This window comes from Diadema antillarum, unplaced genomic scaffold, assembly GCF_040938485.1.
Source record: "Diadema antillarum isolate AM-2024a unplaced genomic scaffold, OU_Dant_1.0 seq00000229_RagTag, whole genome shotgun sequence".
Classification (NCBI taxonomy): domain Eukaryota; kingdom Metazoa; phylum Echinodermata; class Echinoidea; order Diadematoida; family Diadematidae; genus Diadema; species Diadema antillarum.
In genome coordinates, this window is record NW_027271279.1 from 868,635 (window position 1) to 895,900 (window position 27,266).

Genomic DNA, 27,266 nt, shown 5'->3' on the forward strand with positions numbered 1-27,266 from the left:
CAGTTAGTCTGTTCAGGTGTTCCAGCCAATGTGTAATAAGGGGTACCGGTAAAATAAAGGAAGCGATTCTCATCTTTGATTGGCTTACGCAGTTATTGATTTAAACTTACTTGTTACTGCTCTCTTTGGAAGTGGACTGAATTAAATGTCTTTCTTTTCCAGGCTCAGATGCCATCATTCGGCAGCACAAGGCAGCATGTCTGCGGATCACGGCCCTCCTGGTGTGCAAAGATCTCCTTTGGGTGGGGACCAGTGCGGGCGTGGTTCTTACCCTCCCTCTACCAAAGATAACCACCTCCACCTCTTCCCTCAAGGACGTCCCGAACCCCACTGGGTCAGCCCAGGGCCACACGGGACACGTCCGCTTCCTAACCTCCGTCGACGTCCCGACCACGCCCTCTGCCACGCCTTCCGCCACGAGCCGGAGGATCAGCTCGCATCCGGAGGATGTGCCCGAGGAGCAGCAGAGCAACGGGGATGCCGCGCCCCTGGAGGGGAGGCGGGGCTCCAGCGGGAGTGTACTGGCATCCAACATCATGGTGATCAGCGGAGGAGATGGCTACGAGGACTTCAGCACCACCGTCCCCAATGAGCTGGCTGGAAAAGAGGACAGTACCAACCACCTGTTGCTGTGGCAGGTCTAGGCATACCGCCCCTCCTACTCTGTCCTCCTCAGAGGATGTGTGATGCTACTGGTAGACTGGTATTAAGGGGTCAGGATGGTAGTCATAGCATAGGGAGGCCTCTGCAGCCAGTCTGTGTGTCATGACAGTGATGCGAGTGATCCTGGTATCTCCACAGAGGTCAATAGCTATGAAATGTTCCCTACAACCAGATCAGGGGTCAGGTGTGTAGCATTCAAGGAGATGGGTATCTCTCTCCCCCCTTTTCAAATGGGTTGAAACATGGTTGTCATGGTGACCAGTACAATGTCCTCTGTCATCTGTGGTATAACTGACCATAGAGGAACACCACTAGCAGCTTCTGTTGATGATGTCATCATAGAGGTAGATGGATAGAGGTGATGTCCAGTAGTTGAGCCAACGATAATCTGACCTTCCGCTCAGAGGGCAGAAGTGATCTCAGCCGGGCTTTTGGAATCCAAGAGCCGGGCTAGATGTCGTCCTCAAGTTTGAGGAGTCTCCCTGTTGTCATGTGATGTACCTCCTCTCTGTGCCGACGTCGATGCCTGCGATGGGTGTGCCATCATGTGGCGGCATCATGTGATCAACCATGTGATCAATCATGTGACTGAGCAGGTCTCATAAAAGCCAATGATGTATTCAAACATATAGCACTGGAAGAGAAAGCTTCCAAGCACCCTTGTAACAAAGAGGCCTTCTTGTCAAAAATCATGGTGGTTGATCACCTTTTCTTTTGTTGAATATCCTAGTACTTCTTATCTCTAAGTTATATATAGGATATAGGCCACTATTTGAGTATGATGTCTGTTGACGCAGAGTTGTGTTGAGTGATGTGTGAATCGGCAGAGGTGCTATGACCGTCGTGCTTCTCTAAACTCTGTCTGCATTCTAAGAGTGCATCTCACAATTAGTCAGGAGTGAATGGTGTCTCTGCCTCTGATGGTGAAATGAACAGTCTCCGTTGGTATTTATGAGGAATGTGGAGATATGTGTGTCAAAAGTTTGCAATTGTCAGTGACATATTTTTGTAGCGTGTAAGTTTCTGTTTTGGTTCTTCTAAAGACACATTTTACAGTAACTGACGGAGATCTATAGTTGAGGTGTCTACATCAATAAGTTATTTCTGTGGACCTGATGTCACAAAAGGGTCTTTCCTTTGTGCTTCTACATTATAGATTTTTTGTTTGCTTGGTTCTAAAGATATGTCTCTCCTTTCCTGCAGTTTACCAAGGTCATTTTCTAGGAAAAATCAGAGAAAAAAAAACTTTGTGTATGTGGTCACTGGTGCTATGGAATTTTGAGTGAAAGGATGTGACAAAAAAAAAGAGAGAAAAGAATTGAACTTTGCAGGGGCAGTTGCAATTGTCAGATGTTTTTTTTTTTGTCTGTGTCCATGGCTGTGAATACCACATCTGTTATTTTTTTGTATTGTTTGTTTTAATCTTACCCCTGTTCTGCACGTTTTACTTCTGTAACAATGAAGACTGGTGCATAATTAATATTTGGTGTGCTACTGAGTACGATTAACTGAGTGAAACTCCTGAAACTATGTCAAAATCTAAAACCCACCATTCCCCTCAAATCTTATGCTCTAAGAGAAACTGCCATTTGCATATTTTCTTTTCTTATAGATTTTTATATGTGGTTATGGGTAATAAGTTCAATTATGCAAGTATATAATTGCGACGCACAAGCTCCAATATGCTTTGTGCATCTTTCATAACCTCCCTCACCTTGTACATTTTCTCATGAACTGCAAGAAGGGTAGAGGGAAATTTGAGCTTTCATATGATAGAGCAGGGAGTTGTGAGTTGATCAGTAAAATCTAGCAAAAGTGCAAAAATTTGTCCTTACCCTTAAAGGCACAGAAATTATAAGGCTAGTCCATTCATTTTGATACCAGTGTAATTTGCATCCCACCTCCCTCGCCTCATTTCACTATCGTTTCAGCAGGTATACTCTTTGTGTATTTATCTCCTCTGATAGTTATTTTCTTATTCCTTACACCTAGAATGAATTAATCCAGATACTTGTGACAGTTTAGCATGTTTAGCAGGCATATTTTATATTATTGGTGAGAGATGAAACCATTCATGGTGCGGGAAAGTGAGATAAGGATAATTGTGTAGAACCATTGTACATTATTGGTCAGCAATGAGATCGAGGCGGTGGTCTATGTCAGCTCCGTAGTAGGCTAACTTGTCATTTCACGAGGAGCCCAGACTTGTCCCACAATGCATTGCAGTCTGATCACCAAGTGCCAATAAGTCATCAAAAGAATTCGCATGGGTTCCGTTTTCAGCTCTGCTGCATTAACTGCCTTTCGCTACACTAGCTGTGCTTTAGCAACATACTCAACTGAGGGCATTCACCTTCCCCCCATCTAACAGCCATCTATATCTTATAGAGAAAGTGCTTCCAATAATCTGTGATTACGGATTAAGGAAATATACGCCCCGACAGCAGTGTCTTTCCCATTGCCTACTATAGTGCCGCACGTTAATATTGACATAGGTATCAAGTCAAAACTTTCCAAACAAAATTGATGTCTACCAGTCTTTTGATGTACTGGCTTCTCTCACTCGGTACTTTGTGGCCTGTGGTGCCGTTGCATCTCGTTTTCTGAATGGGATACAGGGATAGGCACCGAACAGAAAATGAGCACCTTGGATTTTTAACAGTCCCATGAGTTTTGAGAAGTGAGATAACATTCGCTCGTGATTGAATTGGATAGAAGCTTTTTAGGCGTGGCTTACCACTGCTGTTTGTCCGATGGATGTTATTAATTTGTGAATTTTTTGGTTGTATCGATAGAGTCTGGAAGTTTGTCAGGCATGCTTGTAGACAACAGACAGGGCTTATGATTGACTTTGACACAGTGGACAAAGAAAAAACAACAACCACCACACACGAAAAAAAACAAATAAAGGAGCAAGAAAAGGAATAATTATGCAAATGTCTCAGGCAATGTGTGGGGTCAAGTGCCAATCTGGTGTTTTAAACTTTGCTTGTTATCAAGAGCATTTGATGCTGTTAATGGGGGACTTTGAATCTGATTAACAGTAGTCAGTCTAGCATGGTTATGTAGCATTTTTACCAAGAGCTCAGAGACTGCCCAGATTTCTCTTGTATTTTCAAACAAGATGAAACAGGTTGCTGATAAATAGGAGCAAAAAAAAATAAGATGAGAAAACAGACTTCTCTTAGTAATCTCATGCATCAGGCAAACTTGGGTTTCCATCCCATCTGCCTGAAGATATTCTGCAGGCATGTGCGTAATATGAGGCAGCTGAATGCATATGATAAACTTTCATAATAATTCTGCTCAAACCCTGCGTGTACCCAGCTCATAGTAGGCCATGTACGATTTGAGGCAAATCCTGTTTTGTATGCACTTGATACCATCTGTATTTTCAATGTGCCATTTTTACTTACATGTTATGAAGATACCTTGACATATCCAACAAGAAAAGGTTAGGCTTTTAACTGTCACAGTACCATCAGCTGGTTTGTATCACAATGAAAGCTGCTGTAATTTTGATGTCTATTTATAGCTCTACCTTCTGTTTTCATGTTGTGGTGTCATGTAACTTTCTCATGAGATTTCTTCACTGGCAAACTCGTCTTTCTGTGTGTACTGCTGAGTTATTCGCTGAGCCTACCAAATGGCTGTATCTGCCTTGGAAGGGGTAGTAGGGGGAGTGGGTGGGTGAAGGTAGAGTTTAGGGTGTGGTATAGGATGGGGGAAAGGATCTAGATAGAACTGCATTAATCCTAGAATTTATCATCCTGCTACCATGCATAGAATTGAGTTTAAAACTGATTCAAACTATAAATGCATGTTCACTCATACTTGCTGTGGGCCTGTAAGTGGCCCTTAAGTTGTCCAGGACCCTTCAGTGGGCCGTGGACCCTTACACCAAGGAATGCCATGTCACATAATATTGTTCACAAGTTCACAAGAGCCGAGTCTCAAGTTTGAGAGAAGGTCCATGTGGGAGAATCTTCCATTTAAGAGGTGCTTGGCTTAATTGGAGTCACTGATGATAATTTTCACTCCATCATATAGTTTTGACTTGGAGTGTGTTTAGAACCAAGACATCATTGGTGAGAACTGGCAGAGATGGGCCACCCCCCTCCTGCAATGCTCTTGATAGCCCTATGGTAGGGACGAATATGAATTCAGTTTTACAGAAAGGCTGCTTTCATCCCCTGCCACACTCTAGGATGCTACAGACAGAAAACTGGTCCTGGGATTTGTAATTTCTATGAACAATGTGGTTTATATGGACTGAAGTGTTTTCTCACCTACATAATAAGAGTTCTAGTCAAAGCTACAGAGCCGTGGTTGACATGTTTTCCCTCTATTCTTATTTTCCATGTTCTCCATGTGCATAAGTTGCAACCTTGCAATTGGACAGATTTTTTTCCCTCTTCATTTTTCAAATAGAAATGAATCGTATATACTATGTGCTTTATTTCAAACACCTCTTCCTAAATCACATTCTTTAACTAGTTACCGTAAAGAACTTTTGGACACACTAGAGGCTCTGCTGTCTGTTTGTGCATCTTTTGGATGCTATGCTTTGTGATATTTTTTGACATGTTTTCAAAGTATATGTAGGCTTTGTTTTAGAAAGCAGAAAGCAGTAGAAAACAAACAAACAAACAAGCAAACAGAGCTAGGAGAACATTGATATTCTGTGTTCATCTCAGAGATACAGACATGGGTGATTGTTTTATGGTGGAAAGGAAGATCCCATTTTAAAACATCGTCAGTTGCCAAGTTCCTTGATCTGATAAGAGGCTCCTTGAAAACTTCAATGCCCTTGCAAGAGAATGTGAAAGTCTACCTAATTTGGGGAAGTACAGAATTTCCTATCAAAATGCATGTAGCACACAAGTATCTCCCTGATTGTGCCCCTTTTATCCTTCCTTACTCTGATCTAGGAATGTTGGCAGCCCCCTGGGTACTGCCTAAAACCAATGAAGCTTGTATTTATTAGACCGTAGAAAATTTTGCCAGAGAGGGAGGCGCTATGAACTTCCATGGTTTGTTTGTTTGTTTGTTCGTTTGTTTGTTTTTTGTAAGAGTTCATCTCGGAAAAAGTGTTGCTATGTGTAAGTTTGTGTGGATAGATAGCTCGTTCTCTGTGCATGAAAAGTCCTACACAAAGCTGTCTGTATTCTGTTTTGGGATAAGTATTACAAATTTTATTTACTTATTTTTCTATATTTTATTTTTGTGTGTAATCTAACAGTTCATTGCAGTAGTTGAGCCAAAGAATCATATTGTTAAAAACAAGAGAGGTTGGGGGTAATGTATGAATCCATATACTCAACAAACTCAGATCAAGACCAGGAATGATAGACCTCAACTTTTCTTTTAAGCCAGCGTCTCATTCTGAAGTGGTGTTTGCACTTTTGCCATGATAGCAACAACCATTTGCCATCGGTGCCAGCGTTCATGAAACTGCAGAATACCCACATGTGGCCAAAGGGTTCAGCCAAGTATAGGATTTGATTGCAAATGAATGTAGCCTTGTACGGGCAAAATACATGCAACTCAGTCAATTTCTTTTATTACTCAGTAGATATGGTGTTATTATTATTATTATTTTTTTTGCCCTGGTTACGCAACACTTAAAGCTCTGAATTAATGTGAATGCAGGTTGCTTTAAAAGCAAGTGAAGTTATTATAAAATGTGTTTTGGTCATCCCTTTGTTTATGTGCCTTTGAGGGTTGAAAGTAAAGCATCCGTAATCGAGATTGTGCACTGGGGTAGAGTAAAAGTTTGAAACTTATGAGGCCGAACGTGGTATAGAGTTGGTGGCTGTAGTCAAGTGTGCGTGGCTGAAGCTATGGTGGTAAACCCATACCCTCCAATGTGATGTGATTACGCGTAGATGTAATTCATGTAAAATCCAGTTAATACTGGAAGTGGAGGTTCAAATGATAGGCTCACGCCAAAGAGTACAAGAGCCTGTAGTATCATTGGCTGGGGTGCTCATTAATATGCACAGAATTATTTGATACAGAATGAATTTATGTGTCACATAATATTATATATATTTTGGAATGAGGCTTTAATTTTGTACACTTTGCCACATGGGAATATAAAATTAAACATGAATGCCTGGCAATAATCCCCTCTTCCGTTGAGTCCCTAGTTAAAGGCCAGACATCTTTTGATGAAAGGTGCTCAATAAGACGTCAAAATGCCTCGTTCTTCTCGAACAATATCCGCTACCCTCAGCTATGTGAAGTGTTGACTAGACTTTGTTGCCTTTCAAAGGAAAGATGCACCACAACCAAAACAATAACAAAGGACGATACTAGTGACTGTTAAGCGTCGTCTGCTTCAGAATAATAGGGAGCTTTAGATTTGCGGCGTGGATGTTTGAAACGACGAATGCGTTGGACGTTCTCCTCTCCCCTGGGTCGTGCAGAAAAGTAGCTTTAGATTATGGTGGGACGCAACCTATAAAAAATAAAATGGCACCCCCCATATGATCGATGCATGAAGTGGCTCTCTACGTCGTGAATTGAGCAGACATGAAAATTGATCGACTTGATGCGCGTTTTTGCGCATTAGCAGAACATGTTAGTTTCCTCTGAACGTCCCCGTCGCAAAAATCTAAAGCTCCTTAATGTCTGACTGTATGACTTTTGTTTCTCCTTTGCAAACATGTAGCTCATGATTGATCTGCATGTTTAATGAGACATTTTAGTTCCTGCCAAGATAGTTTCATTGTCAGGGGTACACCCTCAAAGGATATAGGATGCAACCAAACAGGTGTTGACCAAAGTACGGATTTGTAGCCAAAAATGTGTCGAGAACTACAGCGGTTTAAGGGATTTCTAGCGTGCAAGAGTTGGGGCCAATTTACTCACAGTGAACCCTTTGTGTGCCAGAGACTTTGAAGAGTGCATGCAGTGCTGTAGTGTTGTCAGTACCAATCGGCACTTTAAGGGTTAACTTGGATAGCTGTCGGGGAGGCGATGTTTACAGTAGTAATATGAGAGGTGCAAGCTGGAGCTTTCATACCATCATGGTTGGGGGAATTTTGTCGAAGAATTTGATAGCATGAATTATCCCTTGATGGAATGGCCTGTGTTGTCAGATTCTGTATTCTTGATTTGAGATGATAATGTTGATGACAAGTATTGACAAAGACAGTAATAGTGATTTTTTTTTCTCCTTATTTTTTTGGGGAGGTTGGTAGGGGGTGGGATATGCAACCTTGGCCATGGATTGTGGAATGTGTGGAGGTAGTGACTTAAAAACAATGATTATATTTTACCTTCCTCTCATTGAGAAATCTAGCCAGATGTTTTATAACCTCCTTTAAATGACCTTGTACGAATTCAAATGTATTTGTAGTTGAAATATTTTTATGAGTTGACTATACACTGAGTTTACATGGGTGTAGGCGTAAATATGGTATTTAAAGAGCATATATTGTATGTAATTTATGTATAGAAATATATATATGATCAAGAAAAGAAAAAAAGGTTAAGGCCTGTGAGAAACTGACCGGCTTTCTTAAAAAAAAAGAGAAGAGAGAGAGATAATGAGGAGTAATTGTATATTGACCATGTCCAGAGGCTGAGGATAGCCATAGACTGGACGCCAGATGTGAATGGACTGTGACCCTTTATTATAGCGTGCTGGTAGAACGTGAACGTCACATTTTGTTAGTTCTACAAGCAATAAAACTTTAAATATGACAGAACTTAAAAAAAGAGGACATTTCTCTCTGTGTTTTCCTCATTACATTTGAAGATGGGACTTCCTCTTTATGCTTGTGTGCTTGTCTGTTGGTATGTACAGTACGTGTGTATGTACATATGTGATATGTACCCATTTTATATAGAAAATTACATATATATATATATATATATAAATGTAAAAATATATGTTTATATATATATATATATGTATCTATATATATTCATATATATATGTATATATGCATATATACATGTATTTGTAGTTGAAATATTTTTATGAGTTGACTATACACTGGATTTTTATGTAGAAAATTATGTGTTTTTAAATATAAATATATATATGTTTATATATATATATTCATATATATATACTTATATATGTATTTGAAGAGTTTGCAAAAACCAATAAGTCCATTTTTGAAGATTTTAAATTATGGTGTCTGTCATAAAGTACAAAATAATACTTTTTTAATGATATATTGGTCATTACATATAAAGGTACATTTTTGAAGTTATGGTCAAAAGAAGCAAAAATTTTCTTATCATTCCCTTTATTTTTCTTGACCTTTAATTGTAAATATCTCCATTTAGCAAATATGGACTTTGCAACTGATTGACAAATTGCCCTACATCGACGTAAATAAGCACTGAATTGATCAGTGTTTTAGTAGTAGCCATGATAAAAAATCATGGGCGTACATACTCGAGCAGGATTCGAACCTACGACCTCCCGATCACCGGACAGGCGTCATCTCCACTAGACCACCGAGCTTTCGCCCGACAGCAAGTGTTGGTTCCAATCCTTATAGCCCATGATTTTTTATCATGGCTACTACTAAAACACTAATCAATTCAGTGCTTATTTACGTCGATGTAGGGCAATTTGTCAATCAGTTGCAATGAAAACATCTCGACGGAAGAATTTCATGAATTTAAATATGGACTTATCGGTTTTTGCGAACAAACTCTCCATTTGTAGTTGAAATATTCTTATGAGTTGACGATACACTGGATTTTTATGGGTGTAGGCAAAAATATGGTATATATGAATATATCATATATGTAAATACACCACACACATAATTATAAAGATATATGAATATGTATACTGTTGTATGTATCTAAAGTGTATGTGTGCGTAAGTGTGTGTGTGTATGTAGACAGCAATAGATCATGAAATGCAAATAGAAACAAATCTCTTTTTGCTATTCAGTGTTTTATTTTGAAGAACACAGAGGGAAAATCTGATCAAAATATGGAATAAACGGATAAGGTATGAAGAGTCACATTTTCATTCTTTTTTTTTTTTTTACAACACAGTCATGCTGTGGTAATATTAAGATGCCAGAAGACGCAAGCACCGCTGATGAGAAATTGTTAAAAATCACAAAATCTAATCATGGCTTAGTACTACACATTCATTAAAACTTCAAACACCTACTGTTAATGCATCATAAAATCACCCACTTTACAGGTTTAAAAGTAAACAGGAAAAAAGTTACACTTTTTATAGGTTTAAAAGTAAATGGGAAAAATTTATTTCTGAAACCTGTACTTCTATGGTAGAGAATAGAGGCAGATTGATAAGGGGAAATCTAGTCTCATATGTACAGGAGTTTGTTGGGAGTTCCCGTCTTGGTATCAGAGAGTCTGTTGTTGGTGGCGCTGTCTATGATCTGCTTCCGGACATCGGCTGCCGGGATACCGTTGCCAAGGTGAATGGCAGCAACACCTGGTGAAAAAAAACCCCAAAAAAAAAAAAAAACAACAACAACGAGGGAAGGAGACAGAGAGAGAGAGAGAGATGGAAGAGTTGTTATACTGGAACATAAATTCTTTGATTTATGAAAATCTAGGTAAGTTAATGACCAAATCCATGACCAAATTTATGACCAAAGTTAATAGTGCAATAAACAAGGGATGAACCCTGTCGTAATACTAAGATTTTGTCAACAATCCATATGCAATGTATTTGTAACGCCTTTAAGGATGTCACTTTCAGGGAAATAGTAAATTAAACATCAAAATTTAAAAAAAATAACAACAATGCGCCAGATTGAGCAAAGAGACTCTAAATGATCAAAATGATATCACCGGCCGTGTGGCAACTATTTAGCCACCAAGAAAAGCTTAGTTGGGATTCGACAAGCGCGTCCATTTCTCATGAACACACAAAGAACCTGGGTGTAAGATATTGGCAAAACTACCCGTGAAATAGAAAGATAAGATAGATAGATAGGTAGGTAGGTAGATGCAGGTACATAAATAAAATTCTCTTGAAATATTCATATCTCGCAAACAAAAGACTGAATTGCGCAAGATGATTACATCGTTAAAAAAAACGAAGATACGACTGCATTAAAGAACACTTGGTAGATGGTTAAAAAAATAATAAGTATTGATATCAGATAAAGAGTAAAATAAACGCAAACGCGCACACACAATATCAATAAAGCACAATTATCTTATCACAAAGGATACTGTCCATGGACCATTTCTCACGGTAAGCAATACAGAATCAAACAATTCATATTTTCCTGAATTTCGGGAGAGCTCCAAGTCACAAAACAACTATAGGATCTGATCTACTCTTATTCGTTTAATGCCATACCAAGAGGTTAAGTGAATCTGATCAGCAATACCATTACTATAATTTTGATGTTGAAGAAGCGAGTCGGGGAGTAGTGACTAGAAATTCTGGTATAGAATATTCTCTGGCATGTCCGTGCCTACTAAACAGCCACGGTCACGCTCTGGTAGAGCAGTGGTAACACTGAAGAGGCTACCCTGGGTAAATAAGACCTTACACTGGCAAAAGATCGCGAACATTAAGATCTCGAAGTTTTGCCCGTGTTAACTCAAACTTCCCGCGAAACTTCTCGAGGAAATTTGCCTAGAGACTTCCCGCTCAAACTAGGGATACAATGTATTTGAAAGTTCGCAACTGAAACTGCGCCAAGTTTGTCACGTGACTAGTCCACCACCTGCTTGCGGCATCGATCGATGGTTTTCGGGCGGTGTCTCAATGGGATGTACCTGTGTGTATTGTTACGTCACAATCATTTCATACCTGTCAGACGGCATATGGCTTCTTTCTTGTGCACTACAATCATGTAGCACCAGTGACGGAAACTTCTCGATCCAAAGATCCAAAGATCCAAAGATCGAGAAGTTTGGCTGTCAGTGTGAACGGACCACCAAAAATCGCGAAGACTTCGCGATCTCGAACTTCTCGATCTTTTGCCAGTCTGACCGCGCCTACTGTGGACAAACGACAAAAGATCACGAAGACTTTAGAGATCTTGAACTATGCGATCTTTGGCCAGTGTGACTGCGGCTAATGTCTTACCGGCAACATGTGGGCACGCAACGCTGGTTCCGTCCATGAGAATGATGTCTGAATCAGAGTACGGCGAGGCGCTCTCAACGTTGATCCCAGGAGCGAAGATCTCGACGCACTCACCATAGCTCGAGAAGTAGGCTCGTGTGTCGGAGCTGTCCGATGCGGCCACAGATATCGCCTATAGCATAAATGGATTGTATTATTTTGGTTGAGATGGTGGATTTTTAATCTTTTTTTTTTTGCGAGATTATTAAAAACCACTTACGAAATATTAAAGAACGTACAATAATTCTAAGAGGAGTTCAAAGTTTATTATTTTGATGAAAACCGACTTTGAAATGGCTAAATTAATTATCTGACAGCGATGTAAAACAAAGTGGGTCCTCCTTTTTATGAGGACCTCATTTCTGGATACATAATAATGATAATAATAATAGTGGCTACTTGTATAGCGCACAGGTCCACTTTTCAGTGCTCATGGCGCTTCAAAAATGAAAAGATATCAAATATTTACATGCATATACATATTCAAACGTTTCAACAAATAAGAAAATGGTAAACAAAAACAAATATATACCAAATAAAGAATACAACATATACCAATTAAAAATACAATACTGATCCAATATTAATAACATACAGCAATTACATCAGCCATTAATATCAGCCATTACAAAAACCAATTTTCATCAGTTAAACTTTGAATTCCTCTTATAATGTTATGCTCTTTAATAAATTATATTAGTTATACGAAGTTTCTAATTTTCTCACAAAAAAAAAGTTGGAAACCTGAATCTCCAGCTCAACCAACACTATACCATTTCTTTTAACATGTAGGACATAATGGCAGATACATCGTAGATTCATGGATTCAAAAGGCCCCTTTGAAAAAAAAAACTGTCTGAAGTAAAAAAAAAAGTAGACGTGATCATATTGATAGTACAGTAGCATTAATAATAGTATATAATAGTAGCGGGTGTCGTCTTCGATCATCGCCGTAGAAGTATAGCAGTAACTGACGGTATCGAATAGGGGTCACTACGATATAAGATGAGAAGTTAATTTGCTCCATTTACACGTTTTTTGTCAACGATAAAACCGTTCTTTATAACACATTATTCATTAAGACTTCAAAGTGCTTTCTCCACATGTACCTCATATTTTGCGTTTCCTCCGTTGAATGAGAAAAGTTACGATGATTTTGCTTCGGTTCTGTAAGTTCCCCTACAATTAGTGTGATTGCTGAACACTCGTCAGTCAAAATATCACTGCGAGATGGAGAGTAGACGCAGGCATTCGAGATATCACATTTGATGCATGTGTTCACTTGTATCGCAAAACGTCCTACCACATAAGAATTTCGCAATAAAGCCACAATGAGGAGATATCACTAATTTTCTCAATTAGACATGTAGGCGGTTTATTCGTCAAACGACTTTAATAAAACTATTGTTCACGTTTTGTATTTAACAATACTCAAAATTGATTATATTCATTAACATTGATTTTACATCGGTCGTTTCTATCCCCACGTCAACATTTTTTAAAACTCTGTTAGAAAAAAATCACGTGAGGAATAACTCAGCTGCAAAAGCGTGCAATGATACTTTTCAGTGATTTCCATCGGACGAGCAGTGGCAATTGGAAGAATCTATATAAGTATTGTATAACAGCTAGAAATAGTATGCGTTCCATAATAGATAGAAATATTTACTGATAAACATGTTAGTAATTGTATGAACATCGTGTACGTGTTGAGACGTGGTGAGACGTGATGAGACATAAGTGGTGATATTTTCATCTAAATCTCTCCTATTCTATAACATTTCAACCTGGACGGTCGTTGTGCTCCTGTGGGATAAAAATGTGAACAAATCTACCACAAGCTGGATATCGAGAGACATGTTCTGCGCCTGAAATAGCAAGTTTTGCTGACAAACTGAGTAAGTCCAGCGTCACATATCTGAATGTGTAGTCCCACATGTTGCGATCTTTCGACTTCGCCACTTGATTGAAGTTTGCGACAAGAATGTTGAGCCCCGACTTTAGAATGGTTTGATACATACCGCTACGATCAAGTCTACTATATACTTCGTGTGGCATTTTACACTTCAACTCTTGTTTTGTGGTTCTTGTCGGTATGGAATACATATAGTGTTTTGGTTGAGTGTTTCATATGCCACAGAGATATATGCTTTGACATTGTGTGCTTTTTTTCGACGCCATCTTGTCTTGAAACCGAACAATGTCTAAGACATCGAAGCCTACGGTCGAACAAATAGAGCAGATTGCTCGTGACATAGTCAAAGAATCTTTTCAGAGCAAGGCTTTCGTAGAGGCGATTGAGTCAGCGGTTTGTAAGGCCATTGAAAAGAAGCTTGGAGAGTTCGTTGATCGACTTGAAAAGACCGAGGGGCAGATAATAGATTTGGAGTCCCAGCTTGATCAGAGGACAAAGGAGGTGTCTTCTCTCACAAAGAATCTTGAAACACAGGCTTCTGTCGTCAAGAAACTGCAGGACAATCTGAACACCTTGGAACAATACTCCAGACGCAATTGCTTGATGGTATTTGGAGTACCGGAATCAAAGTCGGAGAACACAACAGAGGTAGTCCGCGGCATATTTTCCCGACACCTGGGCATCCAATTGAAGGCTGATGACATCGACAGGTTGCATCGTATCCAACCGCGACAAGGGCTGGAAAAAAGCGGAGGCAACAATCGTCGCAAAACACCTACGAGACCGATCATCGTGAAATTCACAACGTACCGGACACGTAGCGAGGTCATGTCACAGCGACGACGTTTGAAAGGGACAGGGATCGGAATCGACGAAAACCTCACGAAGCAAAACTCCGAACTTCTCCAATCTGCGAAAAGGGTACCACAAGTCAAAGCCGCATGGTCGTCAGACGGTCGCATCCTAGTGCTGGTCCCAACTACGAACGGTGGAACAATGATACGACAAGTTCATGACAAGGAAGACCTAAATAGACTCTAAACCCCCCCCCCCCTCTTTTTTTTCTGTAAAGCAGTTTTATAGCAGTAAAAGAAAGGAAGCCCCCTTTGTTATTTTTATGGGACCCAAGTATCCGTGTGTTGGTTGTCAAAAATCTGTTCGAAGTAATCAAAAGGGAATTCAGTGTACACGATGCTCTCAGTGGCTACACATAAAATGTGCTGGTATATGTGTTAAAGATTATGATAATCCAAATGTTGAGTTCTGGAACTGGAAATGTTCAAAGTGTCAATTTACCTACCTTCCGTTGAACACTTCAGTAGAAGAACAGAGTATCAATGATGAACTATCTGATAATGATGAAAATGGAATAATTCATTCTCCAGTAAAAAATTCATTACATTTTGCAGAACTGAAGGGCAAAGGTGTCAAGATTTTACAGTTGAATATCCGTAGCTTACTACGAAATTTATGTGAGATAAGGTGTATATTACTCGAAAATGATGTGCAAGTCTTAGCTCTAAATGAAACATGGTTAGATGATTCTGTCTCGGATAATGAGCTCAAAGTTGAAGGCTATAATCTTATTCGCAAAGACCGAAATAGAAATGGAGGTGGCGTTGCAGTGTATATACGAGACGATATGAAATATGAATTGTTAAATCATCCATACATAACAAACCTTGAAGTAATACCAATCCACATAAGGTTTGATTATGAAAAGGCAATTACATTTGTTACATGGTATAGACCGCCAAACATTGGAAATGATACATTTGATTTGTATGAACAATTCCTGACTTTTGTTGATTCTTTTAATACTGATATTGTTATCATGGGCGATTTAAACTGTGATCTATTAAAAACGTCACCGTCAATACAAACTAGAATGTTAAAACAAATTCATGATATTTTTGCATTACACTAAATCAATGTTACGGAACCTACACGAATCACGTGTAATTCAATGAGTTTGATAGATCATATCCTTACAAACAATCCAGAGATGGTTAGTACGTATGGTGTCATTCATAATGGTCTGAGCGACCACTCGATGTCTTATTTGTTATGGAGATGCAAAACTACTAAATGTAACCCGCGTACGATAATATACAGGAAAATGACAAATATAGATACTGAATTGTATTTCGATGATTTAAGAAACCAAAACTGGAGTATTGTAGAAGATACTTCAAACCTTGATGATGCTGTTAAAGTGTGGGAAGAGCTTTTCCTTGAGGTAGTGAATAAACACATGCCAGTGAGAAAGACACGTGTCAGGAATAAATACTCACCCTGGATGACTAAGGAGATTATTGTATTAATGAGAAAACGAGATAAGTTAAAAGGAAAAGCTAAAAAGGTACATATGCGTATTTTGGATGGAAATGATGAAAATCATAAACATATTTTAGAAGCTAATTATGATGAATTATGGGAAGAATACAAGATGATAAGAAACAAAGTTACTTCTCTGATTAGGAAATCGAAAAAGAATCACTATAAGAAGAGGCTGACAGAAAAATCTAGGCCAAATCAACCATGGGATGTGTTGAGGGAATTAACCTCATCAGGCAGTAGACCTAAGTCGCCTGATTCAGTCGATGATGATATTGCACGAGTTAATGATTTTAATGATTATTTTGCAAACATTGGTGTAAATCTGGCATCACAAATTCCTCATGTACAACGATGTATTGTAAATGAAGTTTCAACACAATCAAGTTTGACTCTGCATGTAGTAAATGAGGAAGAGGTACTTAAAGTCATCAAAGGACTCAAAGCGAAAAAGTCAACTGGTCTAGATGGTTTCTCAGTTAAAATTGTACAATTATCTGCATCTGGCATAGTGCATTCACTTACTTACCTTATTAATCGGTCACTGTTAGAGGGCATCGTTCCTCATCGGTGGAAATGTGCAAAAATAATACCAGTTTTTAAATCTGGAGACAAATCCCTGCCTAACAATTATAGGCCGATTTCAATTCTTTCACCTCTCTCAAAGGTTCTGGAAAAGATCGTCCAGTCACAGCTGTCTCTCTACTTAAAACATAATAGCATATTGAACCAGGAACAATCTGGATTTCGGTCAAGACACTCAACTGTCACATCATTGTTAAAGGTCACGGATGACTGGTATCGGGCCATAGATGACGGTTGCTATGTCGGTGCAGTCTTTATTGACCTACGTAAAGCGTTCGACACTGTGGACACAGATTTGCTTATACAGAAGCTTTGTAAAATAGGGGTGTCGAAGGAAAGTCTAAAATGGTTCGAAAGTTATTTGAAGAGACGACATATTTGCACTCAGATAAACTCGACAAAATCACGATTACAACAAGTTGATCACGGTGTGCCTCAGGGTTCAATTCTCGGGCCACTGCTGTTTATCATTTATGTCAATGATTTGGTTGACTATATTGATCGATGTAAAGTAAATCTGTATGCAGATGACACAGTGTTATATTGTTCGGGGAAAAGTGTAAATGAAATAGAGTGTGTATTGAATTCTGACCTGCAGAACATATATGAATGGATGTGTTTAAATAAGATTAGTGTAAATTGTGAAAAAACAGTATGTATGTTACTGGGTTCTCGTTATAATTTAAGTAAATGTAATAAATTAAAATTATTTATTTCTGGAAATAGAATAGAACAGAAGGATGTTGTGAAATACCTCGGTGTTATGATTGATCAACAGCTGAAATGGGATATGCATATAGATACAATGTGTAAGAATATCGTTAAAATGGTGAAATTTCTGGGCCGTTTACGCAGTTATGTAAATATTTCAACTTTGAAATCGATATATACAATTTTCATTCTCCCATTATTTGATTATGCCGATATTATTTATGGATCATCGGCGGTAAAACACACAGATAGATTACAAAAATTACAAAATAGGGCACTGAGAATAATTCTTCGAGTGAACCCTTATAAGTATGTCTCAAATCAAGAAATTCATACACTGATGAACCTTCAAACATTAGAATCCCGGCGCAAAGATCATTTGTATTCCATGACATTTAAGGCCATAAATAATATTTCTCCATTGTATTTAAAAGAGATGTTTAGATTTTCCGATACGCCATATAATCTTCGTTCTGTGGGTACTCTTGTTCTTCCAAAACCCAAAACTCAATACTGCCGTAAGTCTTTTAGTTATAGAGGATCGTGTTTATATAATAGTATCAAATTTTTAATTTGAGTATATTTGTAGATGTATTTTTTTTTCTTTTTCTTCTATTTCATTGAAGCGTAGATGTACACATTTGTTAAATTCCTTGATTTGGCTTATTGCCATCATGGTAATAGTGTTCGTATAACTGTAGGGTAGTAGAGGATGTTATTTTAATTCTGTTTAGTGTAGTTTTTGTTGATACAAGTTTGCATGTTAATTTCAGATATACCGAGTGTGTTTTCTTCTGGACCCCTCGGTAGAACAGCTCCACCATGAGGGCGGAGCTGAGTAGGGCTATCCAGCCGCAGTTTCATGTACTTTTGTGATAATTTCTTTGTATTATTCAATAAGAAGTGATGTACATATTTTTTTATTTTGCGGAAATAAAATCAATCAATCAATCAAACTATTTTGAAGTAGTAATTTAAGCTTTATCTTTTTTTTTTTAAATCTGCAAAAATTAGTGTAGCAGCCCAGTCATCGTCTTCTTCATTGCGGTATCGAGTAGGGGTCATTATATTATGTGAGATGATAAGTTAATTTTCTCCATTTACCACATTTTTGTCGACAATAAAATGATTATTTATCGAGACTTTTAATTACTTTCCCTCCTGTGTTGAACGCGAAAAGGTAAGATAATTTTGCTTCAATTCTGTTCCCCTACAATTAGTGTGATTGCTGAACACTCGTAAGTCAAAATATCATTCAATTCTTGCTGCTGACCTTTTCACTGCGGGACGGAGAGTAGACGCAGGCATTCCCGTCAGAGTTTCCGGCCGCTGCTACGGCCACGATACCACGGTCCACCGCTCTGTCCACAGCCTCGTCCACTGACTTCCGTGCAACCACACCGAAGGACATCGAAAAGACAGCGGGCAGGACAGCATTGGCCGTAGTGTGGTCAATGGCTGGAGGTCAATTGAAAATCCTTTTCAAAATGTTACCGTCATTAACTGGGCATAAGTTGTACTCATGCTGCTGAAGGAATGTGTATGTCAACCTGCTTCAAGTATCATTTTCTCTTATTGGGAAACGCCCAAAGTATGTAACTTGCTTTTAATCCATTTTCATCATTAATAATCAATACAATTTTAAGATACGATAGGATATCGTTCAACTGAGCAGGATATCAAATTCCGAACTTTGTCAATACTTGTGCCAAGGTCACTTAGGTCATTGTGACGTAATATGGTACGTTGATACTGGAAAAGCGTGTGATACCTACCAGGAGGCAGTGTATCCAGGGGGCATTTCATGAAGCATTTTGTCCGACAAAGTTGTCGGACAAATTTGCTCTCAGCAAATCAAATGCAAGGATTTCAGTAGCTTGCAACAGTTTGTCGGAAAAAAAAAATATCCGACCAAACTGCTTCATGAAATGCCCCCAGGTGTTACCTGCTAAGAAGCCAATAATAATTGGCTTATGTCTGACCAGATCATGTAGAACAAACAAGGTTCCAGATTATTACAAACAAATATTTACCAGCGACAACATCAGCAGCCGTCCCGATGCCGTCACAGTCAAAGATACGAACGGACACGATCTGTGCGTCACGAGCTATACCATGAATAGCGCCCGCTGCTGTTCCAGCACAATGAGTACCGTGCCCATAGCAGTCTTTTCCCTGAGTCAGGCAACCATTACATGGTTGATAAGATGATACATGTATGTATATATACGCTTCAACAAAATGCATCAGTCTTGCTAAAAAATAATGATGAAGGTTGATACAAGATGGGAGTATGAATCTGTATTTTGTAAACACCAATAAAATTTTACGAATTTTTGAATGCAGAAGATAGATAGCACACCTTTATCTAAATTTTGCCATCGGGACATTAATTAAAAAAACAACAACAACATGATTTAACACTAACATGAAACATTTGATAGTCACACATGCTTCTTAGTTTCGCTCAAAGATTATAAAGTATGAAAGGCTAGGAATTTGAATGGTGCATAAAATAAAAGTGAGACATTTAACTTTGTGTTGTGGCTCCGTAGCTTAACAGTGGATTATTGTGAAAACAAAATATGCCATGTGATCCTGAAAGGATGTTAAAACAAGTTTGAATTCATTGCAACTGATTTACAAATTGCCCTACATCGACGTAAATCAGCACTGAATTGATCAGTGTTTAAGGGCTGGCGCCATCGCCACTAGACCACCGATCTCCCGTCCGACAGCAAGTGTTGGTTCTAATCTTTATAACATCGGCTCCGTGGTCTAGTGGAGATGACATCTGTCCGGAGATCAAGAGGTCGTAGGTTCGAATTCTGCTCGATTACGTACGCCCATGATTTTTATCATGGCTTCTACTTAAACACTGATCAAGCCAGTGCTTATTTACGTCGATGTAGGACAATTTGTCAATCAGTTGCAATGAATAACATCTCGAGGGAAGAATTTCATGAATACTAATGAATTTGGATTCGCTGGTCTTTATAATCACCTACAATGAAGGAAAATGAAGCGTGTATCATAGGAAAGAAATGCTGACAAAGGTTAAGGGATGGTATAGTGTTGATTGAGATGAGGCTTCAGGTTTCAACTATGTTGGTGAGATGATGAGAAACCTCTTATGAATACATGGCAGAGCAATTCATAAGAAGAATTCAAAGTTTATTTGATTAGCATTGGTATTGAAATGGCTGAGATACCCACAATTAAGCAATCCCAATTAAAGGTGGGACCCACCTTTTATTAGGATAGCTTTGTTTTACGTTGTTTTTGGATATCTCAGCCATTTCAAAACCGATTTCCATCAAATAAACTTTGAATTCCTGTCAGAATTGTATGCTCTTAAACATTTTATACGTGATTTCCATGTATCTCGCAAAAACTTAAAAGATGAGTCCTCATCTGAATCAGTGGTATATCATCCCTTTAAGGAGTTGAAAAGGATGGAAGTTAATAGTCAAGTCTCCTACATTCAACCCGTCACCAACGAAGTCGACCGGTCCTTGACGTGCTCGACCAGTAAACTCTTCGTGGGTATCACGGACGCCCGTATCTATAACATAGATCGTAACACCTGCTCCAGTGCCTGTTAGTTAGTCATCAAACCATAAAAACTAGTATCAACATAATCAGTGTGGATCGAATGCGAGCTGACAAAAAGGGTGCTGTTCGTTATTACGAAGGTTCGTTGATCCGAAACACACAAATTCCCTATACCTCTGGGTTCGTTAATCCGAAAATTTTTTTTTGTGGCGTTATTCTGAATGTTCGTTAATCCAAAAATGAAATAGGGTTCGTTATTCCAAAGATCCTTCATCCGAAATGAAATAGGGTTCGTTTTTCTGAAGGTTCGTTGATCCGACAATGAAATAGGGTCCGTAATGAATCTTCGGAATAACGAGCTTTGTGTCATTTTCGGATTAACGAACCTTCAGAATAACGAACCTTATTTCATTTTCGGATTAATGAACCTTCCGAATAACAAATCTTATCACATTTTCGGATTAATGAACTATCGGAATAACGAATCTTCGGAATAACGTACCTTCGGAATAACGAATTGTAACCGTTAGTCAATACTAAACTGTTAGTATTAACTGTAAGTGTGTGTTTCCGTACCTTTCCATTTATCATATTGTAAGTTCCATGTATTGAGTGGCTCACATTCCTACAAGCTTATCTTTTACTTAGGTCCCTCTTTTCAATTAACGCGACTATTATGAACGATCAGTTTCAAAATATATTCATTTTTTGTTGTAATGCATTGCACATTTTGTTTTCTTTGAATTTGTATCGACTATAAACATGTGTAATTAAAAATAGAATTTTGTATGAATTGAAAAAAAAAATGAGAATAAAATATTTCTTGGATTTACTTACAGGATTTCAAACCTGGATAGCCAATCATAATATTATTTCTTTTCTGCGGAGTGATGTAATTCTCACTTTGAATGTAGTTTTCACTTCTTTTGAAGTTTTGAATCTTGGAATTTTGACATTTGAATCAATTGGAATTAAAGTGACAGATATGGTCTGGTGCAAATGAAATACAAGCATTCAGAGATTTTGCGATGAAATCACTTCGTAATTTGTAGCTTGTTGAATTTGATATCTCCTGCCCTTACTATCGACGAAAAAGACATGAATTACTTGTAAAAAGGAGAATCAAACTGAATTACACTGATTAATGCGAAAATATCCCATTCTAATAAGGGAAAATGCTACCTGTGATATCAAAGCCGTTGTTTAAGGGAAGGTCTCGCTGGTCAATGCGGTCCAATCCCCACGGCACTGAGAAGAGTGTGGCGATGGTGTCCGTCTCGATGTATCTCACTCCCGGCATGCGTCGTATCTGGGAGGGCGACAAAGGTTTGTTTGTTTGTTTGTTTTTGTTTTCCGTCAAAAAAATACAAATGATATGACTTTGCAAATTTACAGTGTTTAAAGAAATGCAATGATTGACATGCTTATTATGCAAATAAGAGGGAAAAAATGTCATTGAAAGCTAAAAGTATAAGTTTACAGACGAAGAAAACCGGTCAGACTGGTAAAAGATCGAGAAGCTTAAAGGGAATGGCTAGTAACCGATCAGTGGGAATCAGTGGGAATGCTGAGGGATGGTTGTTCCAATCCTTGTGGGATTAAAGAGTACCATATCTACTGTTGTGTGAAAATCATTTGCTTCCGAACGGTCTCAACTCTCAAGTATTCAAGTAATGTGCAGATTAATGCCCCGTCACTGACCAGGCACGCTAACCTGGAAACATTAAACTGCACATTACTTGAATGTGAGACCTTTCTGAAGCAAGTAATTTTCACACAACAACAGATATATAATGTACTCTTAAATGAATCCCACAAGGATTGGAACAATCATCCTCCAGCATTCCCACTGATTCCCACTGATCAGTTACTAGCCATCCCCTTTAAGATCGCGAAGTTTGGGCCAATAGCACGCGCGCAAGAAAGAGTGCGCCGCCCGATGGCTACTGATTGTGACGTAACAATGCACATCTGTACATGACAATGGCCTTTCGTTTGGTCTCGTAATACACTGTAATAATTTTAAAAAGTCATTATTATCTTACCAATCTACTTAAAGTATTGCTTTTACTGCTCATTCTGGCACAACTGAGTAATTCTAACGCAAAACAACCTGCCATATATCATGTCACATTTCTGTATCGTTATCAGAGCACTTATACTTGTTAACTGGTATACGAATGATGAATTGTTCAAACTTAGTGTGAATGGTCAAATAATGTCGAGAAAATCAATAGATAGATAGATAGATAGATAAAAAGTAGACAAAAATTCATTGTACTATTTCTACATTCCTCACTCTTTTTTTCCTGTTCTCTCCTTCTTTCTTTCTTTCTTTCTCTCTCTCTCTCTCTCGCTGTACATTTGTCTTCTTACTTCAGAAGCCATCATGATTATGATGTCACAAAATTATTTTCTGTGAACACAGAAGTGATAAAAAGTCATCAGAGTAGAAACGTTAATGTTCAAATCAAATAGAAACCTTCGAGGTAATAGCTAAATCCGCAGTCGTTCATAACCATGGGTGCTGTTCGTTATTCCGAAGGTTCGCTATTCCGAAGGTTCGTTATTCCGAAGGGTCGTTAATTCGAAACACGCAAATTCTCTATACCTAAAGGTTCGTTAATCCGAAAATGAAAAAGGGTTCGTTAATCCGAAAATTTGTGGCGTTATTCCGAAGGTTCGTTATTCCGAAGATTGGTTAATCCGGAAATGAAATTCGGAACAATGAACCTTCGGAATAACGAATCTTAGGAATAAAGAGCCTTCGGAATAACGAACCTTCGGAATAACGAGCTGTAACCAGCATGCTAAGGTTACGGCAAAAGGAGAAAGAATAAGAACAGGAGGAAAAGAGGAACAAACGAACGAAGATGTGCGAAAGAGGAGGATGAGAAGATAAATGTGACCCTGCATCACAAAGCAAACAAAAAATCACCAGACATGGATTTATAGTTAAGAGTAGATTCTGAAAGAGCAGACTCTAAGCTTTAAAATGATGTATGGCTCAATTCAAATGGACTTTTCTAACCTATCTAAATATTGGAAAGAAAGGACACACTCTGGAAAGTGTGAACTGAGAGAACAGGCTCTGAAGTACAGGGTGTATTGAAACGCTTAATCTTTACCAAGCTATGCTAGCTGTGGGATGAATTGAACAAAAAAAGAGGATGTTGACCACTGGAGCAACAACAATGAAGGGATTATCAAATTAAGCTGAAATTGAGCATGCTTCATTAGCACATTCTGTACATGATTAATGCCAACTTTCAATGCTGTAGCATTATTCTTTCCAAAGTTACTGGAGTTGAAAGTGAAGAGTGTGGACAGGGTTTTTAAGAAATTAAAAGAGGGTTCTAAGAGAAACAACTAATCACACTATTCTACCAAAAAGTGTTCGAGAAAAACTAATGAAAACACAAGTTCCTGTGACTTGCTCTTTCAAAAAAATACGAAAAACTCAAGATTGGTTAGGTTGACCTATTTTCAGTCCTCCAACAAAATCACTGTGTGCGACTTTTTGTTCGTTTTGTGGTGCACGGTCACAAATAGAATGTCTGAAATGATAGTCTTACAAGTTTAAGTGATCTTTCATTCAGTGTGACCGCCATTCCTTTGACCGTCGTACGATATCTCCAAGCCACGTCGAATTTTCCCCCGATGGACGTCGCCTGAAACTCTAGACTACTCACGAGCTCGTCGACGTCCACATCATCCTGCCGACATCATTTTCAAAAAAACATTTTTTTTATGAGCTAGTTTTATGTGTTGTCAACATCTGCATAGAAACATGTTTCACCTTATGATTTCATTTTTAGTTATGACTCTTTATGTATTCTAGGTTTGGCGTGACCCGATTCCTGGAAAGAGCTTAAAAAAGAGGGTGAATACGAATCGTAAACATATCATGACACGTAACTTTAAAGTTTATGTTATTTTAGTAAGGCCAACATCAGAAAGATGAGGGTCTTTTGTCAGTTCGAGAAACAACAAAAGTAAATGTGTACAAACCTGATTTTAACTTCTCTAACATGACAACGATTGTTTTGATGAAGTCATTTGTGATGATATCCACATACCGTTTTAGCACCTTGAAATCACAATAATTTAATTCAACGAAGTGGATTATTTAGATAAGGAGCTTTTCTTATACATTATATTCCTCCTTTGGTTAGGCATTGAACTGTATGTATTTTCGTTTAATTTACGTTTTTGCACTTATTACAAATACGTTCTGCCTATACATTGTATATAATTTCTCTGTTTACTTGTCACGGAAATGAAAATAAATTTGAACTTTGGACTTTAAGGTTAAATTAAGAGTGTGAGGGATGATGTATCACACGTTTTTGATCGTTATGTTCTTATCACGACCTCGAAGATGACGATGAAGCGGTCTTTGATGGCGGCAAGCTTCTCAGCCGGGATGTCGACAAGCTTGTCAGCCGGGATGTCGGCGGTCACGCCCACCGCCAGGAGAACCAGCAGGAGGAAAAAATTCATAATCACGTGACTCATCTTCCACGTCTTCTGTTTCGAAGAAAAAAGACAATTTACGGCATGATTGTGGCAAATTGAACAGAACATGTAATTCTATTTTGTTGAAGGCACCAGGCAATGTATACCTATTCATATACCTATGTATGCCTGTGAAAAAAAGTCTCATCCAAATGTTGCCCTGAACTCATGTATAGAAGAATACAACGTGGAAATAACCCTCAGCATTATCCTATGATGTTGAGGTATACAGACGAGGTTTCATTCGCTCATACCTCTTTGGTCTGATGTAAAGGAATTGACAAGAATGAAGAATCGAAAGAAAGGAACTGGAGCAGTAAAGACATGTATATGTTAGGATCTAGTCATTTTTGGAAGATGAGTTTTTTTTTTTTTTTTTTTGGATTAAGATACAAATCCTCCTGAAACCAATGATATCTCGGTCACAGTAATAGTTCACATTTTAGTTTTTTTTTTCTTATTTGGCACCCTTACATCATCTGGTCTTATCTACTATCCGTTCTCCGTTTCTTCTTCACAAACACTAATTACTCGGGGCTTACAGCCAAACAAGCTTGCTTTCATGTAGGTCCCGCCATACTTTTCTTTGATCAACCCCATCTCGATTTCAAATTTGACCAGTTATTACATATAATTACTGTGTTATCACCATGTATATTGTTGTGTTTTGCACATTGTTTACAAGGTGAAAGAACTTGTTTGATTTCTGTTATAATGTCCACAAATGAGAAGTATGGAGATAAAATGAATTGAATTGAAATACCTCACGCGTTTTTTTTTTTTGCCGCGTCCTTTTGTGTCTTTATCAAACGACGACAAAGTACAATTAACTAATCAAAGAAAGACGGACAGAAATATTTGCTTCTATGAATTTGATCCATTGTATTCTGTAAGTTTCAAAGAAAATATTGATACAATCTTATCTGGATGGATGTGGAAATACATAGGCTGGAATCCACGTTCGATAATCATTTCAAGTGACCGGTTCCAATAGCTACATATACATTGATATACATAACTACAAAATCTACTATATATCAAGCTAAAAATGATATATCTCAGGAAACAAAATACCGAACACAGCACCAATAATGCATTGCAAAGTTACTAAATGTTAAGTTGTTTGTGTAAATGAGGGATGAAAATCAGCAATTCAGGGTAAATATTTGACAAGACTAACAGCGGATGATGATAATGACTCGACTAATACCAGACATGAAAAACTATATTACACACCAGAGAGGGAGAGAGAGAGAGAGACTTACCACCAAGTATGATCCCCTCGAATGACAAGCTGAGAATGACGGTAGAAGTGGTTTGCTACTACAGTTATTGATAATCATTTTGATAATTAATCTCGATTAATCAACAGCTGCCATCCCAGGCAGAGCCAGAAAGCAGATAAGATGGCGAGTTTATCAAAAACAAGGATAAAACACATAGGGGGTATGCATGCATTGCAAACACATCGCGCAGGTTATGAACCCGGGGTTATCAAAATGCATACAAATTCAGGTAATGAGGAAAGTCTGGGGACCAAAAGTTACAATTTATGATGGAGCATTAAAGGGTTGATAGTATTGGTTGAGGTGAGGACTCAGCTTTTGACTCTTTGTGAGATACTTAGAAACCACTTCAAGAAACTTTAAAAAGCATCATACCATTCTAAGACTAATTCAAAGTTTATTTGATGAAAATCGGTTTTTGAAATGGCTGAGATATCAAAAAAGTAAGTGAAAGGAAGCCACCCTGATAAAAGGTGGGTCTCATTATCTGAAAAAAAGTCATAATGAGAAACAAACAAACAAACAAACAAACAAACAAAAACAAACAAACAAGCAAACAAACAAACAAACGTTGAAAACCTGAAGTCCCATC

The 27,266-nt window shown here is 38.2% G+C and overlaps 2 protein-coding genes across 2 annotated transcripts in view; one reads left to right on the forward strand and one right to left on the reverse strand.

Annotated features, from left to right (window-relative positions):
* Positions 1–1,613, forward strand: part of LOC139729250 (uncharacterized) — a 243,738-nt gene extending 242,125 nt beyond the window's left edge. Inside the window, exon 17 of the mRNA XM_071640181.1 lies at positions 163–1,613. Within this exon, the coding sequence (XP_071496282.1) occupies positions 163–644 (482 nt within the window). The 3' untranslated portion in view covers positions 645–1,613. The remainder of the gene's footprint in view (positions 1–162) is intronic.
* Positions 1,614–9,980: 8,367 nt separating this feature from the next.
* On the reverse strand, positions 9,981–25,373 carry LOC139729243 (aqualysin-1-like). Its single transcript, XM_071640173.1, has 8 exons — positions 25,245–25,373; positions 24,446–24,586; positions 22,053–22,179; positions 20,798–20,913; positions 19,349–19,490; positions 18,589–18,773; positions 11,729–11,900; positions 9,981–10,111 (listed from the first exon to the last, which is right to left on the reverse strand). Exons 1-8 carry the CDS (start codon positions 25,371–25,373, stop codon positions 9,981–9,983), a joined length of 1,143 nt encoding a protein of 380 aa, XP_071496274.1.
* Between the last annotated feature and the right edge of the window lie 1,893 nt (positions 25,374–27,266).

What these genes read in the sequence shown, in the direction of transcription:
- LOC139729243 (XM_071640173.1), bottom strand. Translation starts at nt 25,373, where the DNA reads ATGAATTTTTTCCTCCTGCTGGTTCTCCTGGCGGTGGGCGTGACCGCC. An exon ending in TCGTTGGTGACGGGTTGAAT is followed by an intron (nt 19,491 to 20,797) that starts GTAGGAGACTTG and finishes TGCCTGACTCAG; the next exon opens with GGAAAAGACTGCTATGGGCA. An exon ending in GGCTGCTGATGTTGTCGCTG is followed by an intron (nt 18,774 to 19,348) that starts GTAAATATTTGT and finishes ATTGACCTCCAG; the next exon opens with CCATTGACCACACTACGGCC.